At 58.4% G+C, this 13063-nt stretch overlaps 1 protein-coding gene across 2 annotated transcripts; it reads right to left on the bottom strand.

Moving 5' to 3' along the window:
- Nucleotides 1-22: 22 nt before the first annotated feature.
- CARHSP1 (calcium regulated heat stable protein 1) lies at nucleotides 23-10560 on the bottom strand. 2 transcript variants are annotated; one of them, XM_082600429.1, is made up of 5 exons: nucleotides 10441-10560; nucleotides 2893-3057; nucleotides 2084-2206; nucleotides 839-953; nucleotides 23-401 (listed from the first exon to the last, which is right to left on the bottom strand). In XM_082600429.1, the coding sequence occupies exons 2-5, from the start codon at nucleotides 3048-3050 to the stop codon at nucleotides 366-368; spliced, it is 432 nt and encodes a 143-aa protein (XP_082456555.1). In that variant the 5' UTR covers nucleotides 3051-3057; nucleotides 10441-10560; the 3' UTR covers nucleotides 23-365. The 2 variants fall into 2 exon arrangements, with proteins under 2 accessions (XP_082456555.1, XP_082456554.1); XM_082600428.1 differs by lacking the exon at nucleotides 839-953.
- Between the last annotated feature and the right edge of the window lie 2503 nt (nucleotides 10561-13063).

Here is a 13063-nt window from a genome sequence, read left to right as displayed (position 1 = left end):
CTCAGCCACTAGCGGGCGCCTCTCCTTTTTCAATGCTTTTAATGCTTTTCAGATGGTGAGAGGCTGTGCTGGTGGCCGAGAGCACCCCACACCCCTTCCTTCAGGAGACACTTGAAAGGGACCACACTCCCCCCCTTGAAGCCCCATCTCAAGCGGTAGAATGTCCTCTCCAGTTTCGTCCTGCCTCCGGCCCCAGAGTCTCCCCCAAGCCCTGGGGAAGGGGCGCCTCTGGCCTCTCCTAGGAGCTGACGATGTGGCCGGACCAGGTCTCGTGCTTGGTGCCCGGCGCCAGGTGGGTGATGACCACCTCCACGGCCTGCAGCTTCTCATTCTTGGGCGGGATGGAGCACATCTTATAGGTGACCTCATCGCCTTCCACGGGGACGTACTCCCCCTCCACGCTGTGGGGCGGGGAGAGAACACTCAGGGCCGGCACTCAGAGAAGCCAGGACACCAGCCCTCGCAGAGGAACTGCCCCCCTGCCCTGCCACCAGGGGGCACCACCATGGCCCTCTGGTCGTGGCTGAGGAGCCCCAGACCCAATCAGCTCCTTCCCTGGGACCTCTGTTGCTGAGACAGAGATGGAGCCCCACCCCCTGGGGATGCTCACATGTTAAACTAGGGCACCGTGGGCCTGATGGAGGGAAGAGCAGGGAAAGGCAGTCTGAGCCTGACTTGGGGGATGGCCCAGGTGAGGGTTTCCTGAGCAGCACCCTGACCCCCTGCCCTGTCCAGGAGTCCCAGAAACCAGGCTACACCTCTGCTGTTCAACTCCTCAGTGAGCTCTCCAGAAAGTCCTTTTCCCTTACTTTCTATGGGACATGAGTCACCATCTCACCCGTGATAGGGAGGTGCCCAGCTTGATGTCCCCTTGATGAGACGCCAGGAGGAAAATCCCCTTCAGATCCTGAGCACCAAGACCAGCCAGCTCCCCCGGAACTGGTTTGCCTTGACTGAAGAATAACATCACAGAATAACAGTACTGCCCTCTTTGATTTGGCCACCAGGAAGCTCAGGAATAAACGTGTAGCCCACTTCTAGCAGTGGAACTAGGCATCACAGTATCCCCATCTTTCTTATCTGCCCCCCAACCCCATGCTTTCCTAATTTTTTTGGTGCACTGTGTGCATCCTTGTCAACAACTACAAATCCTTTCTGGAAAGAGGCAATGTGGAGATACATGTCTACATCCACATATGATTCATACATACGTGGAAGGCATCGCTCTAGCGACATCCTCATGTCTACGCTGTACCGGGTGTTTATTGAAGACCCGGCGTGTAAGAATGTTAGGGGAGGGTCAGAAGGGATAACTCTCCCATCCCAGCAGACATGTGCAACAGGATCCTAATTTCAAAAACATGGTTTCTATGTATTGTCAGGTCTGCTGTGTGGGATAAGGACGTTGCCTGCCACAGTCAGAAAGACTGGGGGGCTGCCGCTGAGGTCAAGGGTTGGGGTGTGGGTCGGGGTGCCAATCGGATCCCCACAGATCTGCAGGCTGCTTAGATCAGAAGTGAAGCACAGGCTGCTGGACACCTTCCAGCCCCAAGGCCAAGCACGTGTGGGCTCCACCCTGGGTCCCCCCCACCGCCCGCCCCAGGGTTCCCAAACACTCAGGAAGGAAGGACGTCAGTGAGCAAGGGGCAGGAGAAAGGGTCCAGCCCCAAACTTCCTTCCTGGAGCAGAGTGCAGGCAGCTCCCCCGCCTCACCAGGCTGCTTCCCCCGAGGAAGCACAGGAACCCAGCCGCCAGGCGAAACACAGCTCCCCAGACTCACAGGGATGCCCCTCCCCACCCACCAGACCCACACGGGCACTCAGACCCACCCCAAGCGGATCTCAACTCACACATGCACACACGCAGTCGCCTGCAGCCTGACACACTGCCACCACCACCACGGGCTCACGACCCTGCCGCTGCACACCGTGACACACAAATCACAAGCAGAGTCACACACACCTGGCTGCACAACCATCATCACAGCCGGCGTCCAGCAGAGAGTCACACGCTCTCCCTGCCTACTCGGGCCACGGCAGCACCCACGCCCGACCCAGCCCACCCAGGCCAGCCACTGACTCACTCCGAGATGTGCAGGAAGATGTCAGGGCCGCCATCGGCCGGGGTGATGAAGCCGTGGCCCTTGGACCGACAGAAGCATTTGCAGACTCCTTTGTAGACAGGGCCCTGTGAAGCCCGCACCGTCCTGCCAGAGAGAGGGGACAGCGTGAGCGGCCCCCGCCAGCCCTCCAGAACAGCCCCCGGCTTCCCGGACACACCCAGCTCACTCCAGTGCCCACCCACGCTGTGCCCCAGGGAGTCCTGGCCGGGGCCATCACGTACAGCTGTGCAGGTTGTGCACTGCACGACTCTGGGAGCCATTCACAGAGACCCTGGTGACAGTGACTCTCTGAATGACGCTGGCAGAGTTTTCTCAGGCGTCAGTTTCCCCCTCTGACTAAAAGGTCTCTGAGCATCCCTTCCTCCGAAGGCTGTTAGCAGCAGCAGCTAGCAGCAGCCTCCACTCGTTGGCCTGAGCTCTGCATCTCCCAGGCACTGTGTGGGTCCCCTGCAGCACCGTGGCCACCCTGCTACTGTCCCCCTTTTGCAGCCGATGAAGTCAAGGGCTCACGGAGGAAGAGGCCTGTGTGTCGTTAAAGCCTGATGATTTAAGACCCCAGTGATTTCCCACCCCTGGCCATCCCCAATCCTTGCCCCCAGCTCGTGACAGCCTCAAGTGGGCCTGGAGCAGCACCATACAGAGTTTACGAGGCGCCTGCCCACTTTCTCACCATCAGCCTTTTCCCAACCCTGAGTCTCCCATCTGACAAACAGGGACATGAGGCTCTCTGGACCCCGCAGGCGACCTGTCCCAGGAAGCCTGACACTCACGCTGAGAAGGTCCTTGTCCGGCGAGTGGGCAGTGGGCTCGGGACCACGTTGCCCCGAAGCGGGGACGGTGAGCGATCTCGGGCCTGTTGGGTATCCAGCAGCCCGGCTGAGGACTGGTGGGTGGGGCGCTGTGACGGGGGAGGAGGCTCAGATGACATGGCTGACCTGGAGAGGGACAGGGGCTCTCAGGGGCTCACGCCTTGCAAGGAGAGGCCGCCCGGATGCCTCCCCACCCCGGTGTCTGCCATCTGAGACTCATTCTTCTGGCTGTGGAATGCAGGCTTGAGGCTCACTCAACATGGAGGTCACCTGCTCCAGAAACACGCCCGGCTCACTGCAGCCGGGGCAGGTGCTTGGTCTGGGCTCCTGCAGCTGCCATGGGCCTCCCGCTATCATTGCTCTCTACAGAAATGCCAGGTCGCATCACTGACAAGGACACCATTGGCCCCCTCTATGTTCCCAGTGCCCAGCACAGACCCTGGCACACGCCGGGCCAGGTGTGGTAAATCCTTGTGAAAGGAAGGAAAGGAAGGAGGGCGGGAGCAGGGAGGCAGGCAGGCAGGGCGGGGCGGGGCGGGGTGGGGATGCTTCAATGCCAACCGCCTAGATGACTCCAGCCACTCATCAAACATTTCCTGGCCCTGGCTAAGTGCCGGATACTGTGGGGAAGGCAGAGGCAAAAAAGGGACCAACACTCAAGTGTTCCTCCAGGAAACGCCGGGACACAAACCAAAGAAGGCTCAGACCCCAAGTCAGGCCTGCATCCAGGAGAGGGAAGCCCGGCATTTAAGTGCGTGGGAACCTGTGGGGCAGGGGCATTTCAAAGGCAGCATCTCCACCAGGCCCCTTACTCAGATCCAGGCCTTAAAGTTAATTTCCACACAGCCCGAGTCTCCAATTGCTGCTAAGAAATCGAATTCCCTCAGTGACCCCTAACATGCATCAGAGGCCAGGGGCAGACCCAGCTGGAGGGGCTGGAGGGAGCGGACTCCACAGTCCCTGCCTCGCTCTGGCAACTGTGTCAAGAGCAGCACGTGGCCGCTGTACCCAACACACTGGCGGCCTCGCCTCAAGGCCACGAGGAAAGAGCAAAGCCCAGGAGCCAAAGGACCTTGGCTGAGTCCTTTCCCCTCTCTGGGATCAATTTTCCCATCTGCACAGTGGGGCAGCTGGGTGGGCATCACTCAGCACCTGCTCGGGGAGGGGGTGGGGACTCAAGGTGGAACAGAGCCGGGCCCTGTGGCCCCAGGACAGGGGAGGAGGCTGACTCAGACATTACCCCCGTTCACAGGGCAGCCCTGCTGGCCTCTGTGTGGTTCACACACGGGGTTTTCAAATTTAAAATAGGAGCTATCTTTTAAACATCCCAGGAGTTTGCCCCAAAATCTAGGTTTCCAACTAGTTTGAAAAAACTAGCAGCTCTGACAGCCTGGAGCCTCCAGTCCACCAGCCCTGCCCTATGCGTGCCTGGTCTATAGTAATTACACAGCCCCAGGGCACCAGTTTTCAACCTGCGTCCTCCAGGGAAAGGGCCACCTCCTCCCCCCAAAGGAGGAAACCTCTCCCTCCATTGTCTCCACAGTCCCCCGCAGTCCCCCACACTCCCCTTTCAGGACTCCGCTCCCTCTGGCTGGGAGGGGAGAGGACCGCCTGGCTTCCCGGGGGAAGTGACATAGCTACCTCCTGACCCTTAGCTGCAGCTGCAGCCACCCCAGAAAGGCCCCGGCTCCTTGGCCGGGGGTCAGGGCTCCAGCATGACCCACCAGTACAGGTCATAGAGTCCTAGAGTGTTCAATGCCTGGGGTTCTGGGAAGGGGGCCGGCCCAGAGAAGGGAAAACCCCACCCAGGACAGCAGGTGGGACCACTTCGTCCTGGTGACACCAGGGTGAGGCGGGGAAGTGCCCTCCCCCGCATCCACAATCTCCCTCTTTCCCCTGGTGTCAGGCACATCTGACTTCAAATCCCACCCTGCCGGCTGTGTGATCTTGGGCAAGTTACTTAGCCTCTCTGGACCTTGGTTTCTGCATGAGGAAAATGGGAATTTTAATAGTTCTGACTTCACACCATTGTCATGAAGTTGAAATGAAATAATACATGTTAGGCACTCTGCATATCCTCCGCCCAGAACAAGTGAGCATTAAGTGTCAGCTACAATTATTGTTATAACTGTCATCATTAAGTCATTCAACAAATATATGCCCGGTGTCAGGCCCTGTTCATGGCACTAGAGACACGGCTGAATTTGGAGCCAGAGAAGAAACAGGTCAATAAATATATAAACAAAATCATTACAGGTGGTTCCCTGGTGGCCTAGTGGTTAGGATTCCAGGCTTTCATTGCCATGGCCCAGGTTCAATCCCTGGTAGGGGAACTGAGATCCCACAAGCTGCGTGGTGTGGCCAAAAAATAAATAACCATTACAGACTGCTGAAAGGGCTGATAAGAAATACATAGAGGGGCATAAAAAGTAGCAGGGTTGGGGTGCCACTCTAATGAGGGTGCAGGCTGGGTCCCGGACAGTAAGAAAGAGTGGACCATTTACAAAACAGAGGGAGGCTCTTCCAGGTGTGGGAAACAGCCTGTGCAAAGGCCCTGAGGTTGGCAAGGGCAGGTGTGGCTGAAGGCCAGCAAGGAGACTGGCGGGGGGGCACTGGGGAAGGAGGGGTGAGAGGTGAGAGGCAGGGTGGGTCAGAGGGCATCACCATCATCCCCATGTGTCTTCATTCTTCACATCCATGTCTGTCTGACTGTCCCCATGTCCCCTGCCAGGCCTACCTCCCCCTGGGTTAATGAAGCAGGCCCAAACTGGGGCCCCCCTTCTCTCTCCACCCCAGCCCCCTTGACTCCCCTAGTATACCCAGTCCAGCAGAGATGCTGATGGAAGCCCACCGTCTTGAGCGGGGAGCAACCTGTAGGCAGCATGGAGTCCCTCCACGTGCTAGGGCCCTGCACTGGGGCTGGGACAGAGCAGGGTCTTAACTAGCATTAGGACCCGAAGCCCCGGCTGGAGTTCATGTGTACTTGTGTGCTCGGTGCCTTGCACAGTCGAGCAGCAGCAGGGGTCTCCACGCATGCGCACCTGGCAGTGGGAGAAACTGAGGCATGGGGGGCACCAGAGCCTCCCGGAGTGGGGATGGGAAGGGAAGTGCCGGCCTGGGAGACACAGGAGCCTTAACCACCACCCTGCCCACCTCCCCTGGGCCATCAGAGCTGAAAGCAGCTGGGGCAGCTGGAGCAGGCCTGGACAAGAGCCAGCCCACCCCCAGGGGCCTGCGTGGGGAGGGGGAGCGGCATGGGGGAGGGGGCAGGGAGAAGGAGTGCATGGCCTCCGTGTGGGGAGGCCTGGGTTAAAGTCCAGCTGCAAGGAAAACAGCTGGGGGAGGGGGGAGCCAGTAGCCCAGGAGCCAGCTCTGGGGCCCGCTGCTGCCCCCCAACACACAGATGGGGGGTGTGTAGCAGTCACCACCCCACCCTCAACCCCAGCCACCGGTGCTTCCAACCAGCAACTGCTCTCCCAGCAACACCAGGGGAGCCTTGGAGCTGACCCTGGAGGAGGCAGGGCCCACCCGCTGCCACTAGCCCCCCTCCCGGACCCCCTCAACTCCCTACAGCTGCAAGGCATTTGCAAACAGGCAACTGAGGCTCAGTCTGCTAGGAGGCTCTAGGCCAGACCTGGGACGGGCCTCAGGGCTGCAGCAAACTCAGACAGAATGTCATGCCCAAGGCATGCCACAGCTGCTGAGCTGTGTGCACACACCTGTGTGTGTGCATGTGCATAAATGCGTATGGCTGTGTGTGCACAGGATTGCATGGGCGTGTTTGGCTCTGCTCACATGTGTGGTGTGTGTGTGCACGTGTGTGTCTGAAGCCAGGCGCACACGTGGATGCACACCTGTCACTGCCTGTGTGTGCATACCAGTGGACGGGGCGAGGCCACCCCACCCCCGGCACCAGCAGGGCCTTTACCCTGGGAAAGGGCAGGAAGGGGGCCTCAGCCCAAAATAGCCTGGGAATTTTCCACAGGCCCTGCACATCCTCCTGGAAGGTTCAGAGAGTTCAGCTGGGCACCAGGCTCTGGTCTTCCTGACCCCTCTTCCACCCACCCACATATCAAGGGACTGGAGACCCAATCCTGCAGAGCCCCTGCTAACCCCCTCCCCTCCTGCCCTCTCGGCCTCAAACCCCACCAATCCCACCAGTCGTATCAAGGACAAGTCTGTCTTGAGCCAAGTAGCCAGTTGCTGACTCCAGGGAGGGGATCCTTGGCAGTGCTATCAGTCATTTACACTTTAGTGAGAAGGAGTTTGCAGTTCATTCCACAAGGCTCCATTCTTGGTAGCTTTCAGACGCTTGAGGGCAGGGAGGTGGAGGGGAAAGAGCTGAGTTCAAGTTGGGAGCTTCATTCTCAGCATGGTTCTCAGCAAAGCCAGATCTCTCCAAGCCTACTCTGAAAAAGGGGGTGTCGAGCCTTCCATGGGTTTCTGGATGGGGGAGGCCAGGGCTGGGCACCATGTTCAGACACCTCCCAGCCCCGGGGCCAGGCCACTACTGGCAGGTGGGGATGACTACTAGCCCGCATGAAGGGAACAGGACAGGACACTGGAGAGAGTCGGTGCTAAAATGTAGATTCTGAAGATGGGGGTGGAGTCCCAGATTCTGCATTTCTAAGGAGTTCCCCCCAGCAAGGTAGATGCTGGTCAACCGACACAGAGTAGTACACACAAAAGAGCAGTGCGGGTTACCGGGTTATCGGCCTTGCCCACCTCTCAACCAGCATAAGAGGGTGGAAGGGAATTTTTTTGGTGGGGGGACTCTAGATGAATCACAAAGTCACCTTAGTACACCCAGGTTTCTCGTCTGTAAGCTGAGGCAACAGAGACGCCTCCCTTCCCTTCTCAGCCTCCAGCCCAGCTAAGCCCCAGCCCGGCAGAACCAAGGGCACATGGGCCGAGGGGCTGGGTGAGCCAGCGGAGGCTGGACAGTGGGGTCCAGGAAGCAGGAAAGGCCCATGAGGAGCCCGAGGCGGGGTTGGGCTACATTCCCCTCCATTGTTCGGGGGAGAGTGGGGCTCAGGCGAGGGAGGCAGGGAATAGAGCAAGGATAGAGGGGAGGGGGAAAGGGGGAAAGGGAGGGGGCGGGGACTCAAGGGGCGGGGATTCAGAGAGGGCCGAGGCCAAGGGGTGGGGCGGGGAGTCAGTGGGGAGGGAGCGGAGTGGGGGGAAGTGGGGAATCGAGTGGAGGGGGCGCGAGGGCGGGGCGGCCTGGCGCAGGGAGAATTACAAACTCGACGCGGAGGGTGCAGCCCCGCGATGCCCGCGTCCGGGGAGGGGGGGCAAGCCCAGCCGGGAACGGCTCGGCCGCCCCAGAGTGCTGGGAAGAAGCCGGAAACCCGAGGGCCAGCGACCGGGAAGCCGAGGCGCCCCTCCAGCACTGCCCCCAGTTAGCGCTCCCGAACACGCCCGCCCCGCCCAGGACCCTGGGCCCGCCGGCTCCCACCCTGGGCAGCCCTCCTGGGAGGAGCCCAAGCCCTTGTTCGTAACTAGGGGCCGACTCCGCACCCCATCACCCCCACTTCCAGCCTTCCTGTATTCCATCTTCGCCTGCATTCTCCCAGGGCTTCGGTCAGACCTGAGTCTCAGGCCAAACTCTGCACTCCACTCCCTCTGTGACCCCTGGCAAGCGACCTCACCGCTCCCTGCCTCAGTTTCCCCATCTGTCAAGTGGGACAGTCCTGGTGCAGCCTCCCAGCCCGGCGGACGTCGTGCGGAGGATGTTGTGCAGGGGGTGCCAGATACAAAGGCTCGGAAACAATGGTGGAGCGGCTAACGGTAGAACTGTCAGGCCTGGGGCCATCTAGAACAATCCCTCCCATTCCTGTCCCTGCTGATGGGACACAAACCAAATGCCCTGACTTTGCCACTCGGTGAGACAAAGACCCACCCTCGTCCCCTCCCAGGACCCAGAGCCCGGCGCTGGGCCTGGCTCAGCTCATTGCGAGCATCTACTCCAGGCTGGGCTGGGCGGCGCTACAGGCCCCAGTTCCGGCTCTGCTGGGGCTCCTGCGCCAGCTGGGGGCGGGGGTGGGGGGAGGGAGTGACAAACACGCAGCTTTGAGAACCGCGGTCATCAAGTCCGCCCGGGGAAGGCGAGCACAGAGGGGGCTTGGAGGAGGCCCCAGGCCCCGAGGAGGCAACGGCTGCTTCAAGTCCTAAAGGCGGAGTGGGGAAGTTTTTCCTGGGACCTGCAGGGGCAAAGGCCCAGGGGGAGGGAGGACGGACGGCAGAAAGAGGCTGGGAGGGTCTCGGGGTAAGATAATAGAAAGCTCTGTTGAAAAGTTTGAGACTTGACCAACAATGGGGGCATCAGTGGACGATTTTAAGCCGGGGGTTGATCTGAACATGTTTTTACAAGTTCTCCCTGGGTTCAGGGTAGCGAACGCATTGGAGGGGCAAGACTCCTCCAATGAGGGAGTGAAGAGACCAAGAAATATCCAAAAAGCCCGTAAAAAATGTTAACAGTAGCTAACTTCCTCCCCGCACTGGGTCAGCCATGTCCTTTTATTCTCACTCACCCCATTATGATAGGAAAAGTTACATCCCCAGTCTACGGATGGCGAGACGAAGGCTCAGAGAAGCCTCCTATTTTGCAGTGAGATACCTCCGCCTGTGGGAACGGAGATCGTGCCTGGAGGGGCTGATCTCCTGTCCCCCACCCCCAATACACACATCCACTCCAACCCCAGATAAGCTGTGGGGACCAGGGGCTTCCTTGTTAGAAATCAATACAAAACAAAAAACCGTTGCATTTCCGGCCTGCAAACTTGGGCTGCCAGTGAGGCTGTCGGGAGGGAGCCTGTGGGCGCGGAAGAAGTTTCTCGGCAAGGCCTCGGGGACCCCCCATCCAGATGCAAACACACCCGGCGAGCGCCAGGCGGCTCCTCCTCCCCAGACGCGGCCAATCGCCCGGCGCCAGGATACCCCCAGCCCACCTCCCCGCCAAGCCCGGCAGAGGTCCCACCACTGAGCCCACAGCGGGCGCGGCCAGGCCTGGCTGGGGGCTGTCTCCACCTCCCCGAACGGCGCCCCCCACCCACGCCGCGCCTCGCCCCAGCGCACCGCGAGTCACCCCATCCTGCTCCAGCCCATAGGCGAAAGCAGGGGGAGGGTGGTAAGGGGGGCGGGCGGGGGCGGGACGAGGAGGAGGGGAGGTTTTTTTTCCGCCAGAAGAAAACAGGTGGCCAGGCGGGAAATGCAACCCGACATCCGCCTCACATCCCTCCAGCTGCTGCCACACCCACCATTCTCCAGAGGGGGATGAGTAACCCGCGCTCCCCAAATAGGCCAAGGCGGCCTGGGTATTTCCTAGGGGCCTAGAGAGACTCAGCCCGCGGCCCTCTGCCGGCGAGCTGGAAGACCCTGCAGGGGGGCGGTGAATGGGGGCAGCGGCGGCAGAAGAGGCCGAGGTCCCATCCCGGAGGTTCCTGGGCCTCCCTCGGGGCGGGGGTACCACACTACACCCCTCCTGGGGTCCCCGGAGAAGCTCCCTACCTGGCGATCCACTCCGCTCAGCCAAGCTGCTCTGCTCGAACTGCGGGAACAGAGCTGGGGAGGGGGCGTGGTTCGCGGGGCGGGCTCGCCGCCCCCGCCCCCTGACCCCGCCCCCAGGAGCTCTCAGCCAATGGGACTGCGGTCTGGGGCAGGGGCGGGGCGGGCGGGAGCACAGCCCCGGCGGGATCTTTGTGTCCTCGCGCGCGACTGGCGGGATCGCCGGACGCATGGCCTTGGGGGACTCGGTCTTACGCTTGTGCCGTACCCCGGCCAGAAAACTCCCTGAAAAGGGAGAGAATCTGGTCTTCACGCCCGAGCAGGCCCCTCCCCTAAGCCAACGGCGTCGGGTCTGGTCCCCCACCTGACCTTAGCTCCAGAATCCGGACGGCCCAGGGGCACCTCCGTTTTAGCGCGAAGAAAGAGATCTAGGAAGGACAAGAAGGAATGAAGAGAGCGGCCGAAGGGAGGAAAAGAAAACCCAAAAAATGCAAAGAAAGAAAGAACAAAGAAACAAGGGAAATCTGTTGATTTCGTTCTTTTTGTTTGTTTTGCTCTTAATTTCCACTCCCTCCTTGAGTCCTCTGTGTCTGCAGGTAAATGACCTTACTCTCATCTTTTTTTAATTAATTTTTATTGGAGTATAGTTGCTTTACAATGTTGTGTTAGTTTCTACTGTCCAGCAATGCGAATCAGCTATACGTATACACATATCCCCTCTTTTTTGGATTTCCTTCCCATTTAGGAGTTCCCTGTGCTATACAGTAGGTTCTCATTAGTTATCTATTTTATACATAGTATCAATAGTGTATATATATCAATCCCAATCTCCCAATTCATCCCACCCCCCCTTTTTTCTTTTTTTTTAAAAATTAATTTCGTACTCTCATAAGAGAGGAAACTGAGGCACGAGAGGTGACCCACCCCCTCACACACAGCAAGTCGGGAGCAGCCTCTGAAAGGGAACCCAGCCCTGGACCCAGGCTCAGGCCGGTAGTTGAGGGGCGGGAAGGGGGGAGGGATCCTGTAACGGTCCTGGGACAACAGGGTCCAGGAGTGGGGACGGCACGGGGGTCCCTCCTGGAACCCACCAGTTCTGCCTGCTCTTGTATGCAAATAGGTTAGGGGTCCCCGGAGAAAGAACCAGGCATGGCTTCCTTGACATAAGAGAAGCCATTTTTGGCCTAAGCCATTTTGTGATCTAAGCCCAGCCACAATGTTTGTCCTTTAACAGGGCTCAATAATTAATGATCTTCAGGGAAGTGAGGGAATGCAGGAACGAAGGAAAAGTAGTCAAGAAACAAGAGTTCAGCGATAAAACAGAGTTGTAGTTCCTCCTCAAGGGAGTGATGACCCTCCTGACCTCAATCAACTAAAACTTGGACTCTGTCAACCTTTGCCCCAATTCTGTGCTGAATTCTCCTCTGCTCAATCCCCTTCATGAATAGGGGATTAAAACTTCCCCAATTTAGGGAATTCCCTGGTGGTCCAGTGGTTAGGACTTGGCACTCTCACTGTGGGGGCCCCAGGTTCTATCCCTGGTCAGGGAACTAAAATCCCATAAGCTGTGTGGCCAAAGAAAAACTTCCCTGATTTTGCTGTTGGGGAGACACTGCTTTGGGAAAGATCCCAGGTGTTCTTACTTGCTGCCAGTAATGTAAATCCTTCCTTCTCCTGATCTTTAGCTTGGTTGTGTCTTTTCGCTCCACACCCACCAAGAGATGAACCCAGTTTTCCAGTAACACACTCTCTCTCTCCCCATCTCCCTCTCCCTCTCCCTCCCACCTCCTTTGTTCCCTCCTCTACACCCACACAAAGAAGAGACTGTTGAAGACAGCCCTCTACAAGCCTGAAAGAGGGTTCTCCAACAGGAACTGAATTGGCCAGCACCTTGATCTTGGATTTCTCAGCCTCCAAAACTGGGAGAAATAAGTTGCTGTTGTTTAAGTCACCTGTCTGTGGTATCTGTTACGGCAGCCAGAGCAAACTAAGGCAGTCCCTTTTCTTCCTTTTCTCCCCAAAGCCCTTCTCAACTAAACTGAAGCCTCTCAGAATTTCATACCTGAGATTGTGCAGGTCGGGTCTACAGTTCTTCACTGGATGTGTTGCCCATGCTGGGCTCTGTGTTGGGCACTGAGCACCCAGAAATAAAAAGTGCCCGCCCTGTTCCCACCCCTGAGGAGTCACAGCCTGAGGAAGTGGTAGACGGGTAGTGCTAACCAATAACCAAGATGTCAGGTGGTGGGCTAGATAAGGCTCTGTGGCTCAGTGGGTACCCGCCCTCCACCATAGGGTGAGACAGGTCACAGGGAGTTCTCTCTCCCAAATTGTGGTTGCTTAAGTCTCCTGCAGTCAGTGACATCAGCCCACCACCTTGGCCCCATCTGATGGCACTGGCCTAGCTGCCAGACCTGAGCTAACAGCTGATGAGGGTATGTGGTCTAAGTTTTCTGCCCAACAAGGCCTTATTAGCCATTCAGCCAGCCATCTGACAAATATTTATGGCACCTGTAATCTGTTCCAAGCCCTGGGCTAAACAAAACTCTCATTGGCCCTGCCCCCCCCCATTGGTACACTCTAATAGCGGAGGCAGATGTTAAACCAGTAATCACACAAGGTACAAAAT

This window comes from Mesoplodon mirus (assembly GCF_964341445.2).
Source record: "Mesoplodon mirus genome assembly, chromosome: 15".
NCBI lineage: Eukaryota > Metazoa > Chordata > Mammalia > Artiodactyla > Ziphiidae > Mesoplodon > Mesoplodon mirus.
This window is presented reverse-complemented; position numbering and strand designations above follow the sequence as displayed.

Bases quoted from the DNA above. Each gene is read 5' to 3' on its own strand.
- CARHSP1 (XM_082600428.1), bottom strand. From the start codon at position 3,050: ATGTCATCTGAGCCTCCTCCCCCGTCACAGCGCCCCACCCACCAGTCC. The intron at 2,207-2,892 runs GTGAGTGTCAGG...TCTCTCTGGCAG, and splicing joins CGGACAAGGACCTTCTCAGC to GACGGTGCGGGCTTCACAGG. The intron at 402-2,083 runs GTGAGTCAGTGG...CCCGCCCCACAG, and splicing joins ATCTTCCTGCACATCTCGGA to CGTGGAGGGGGAGTACGTCC.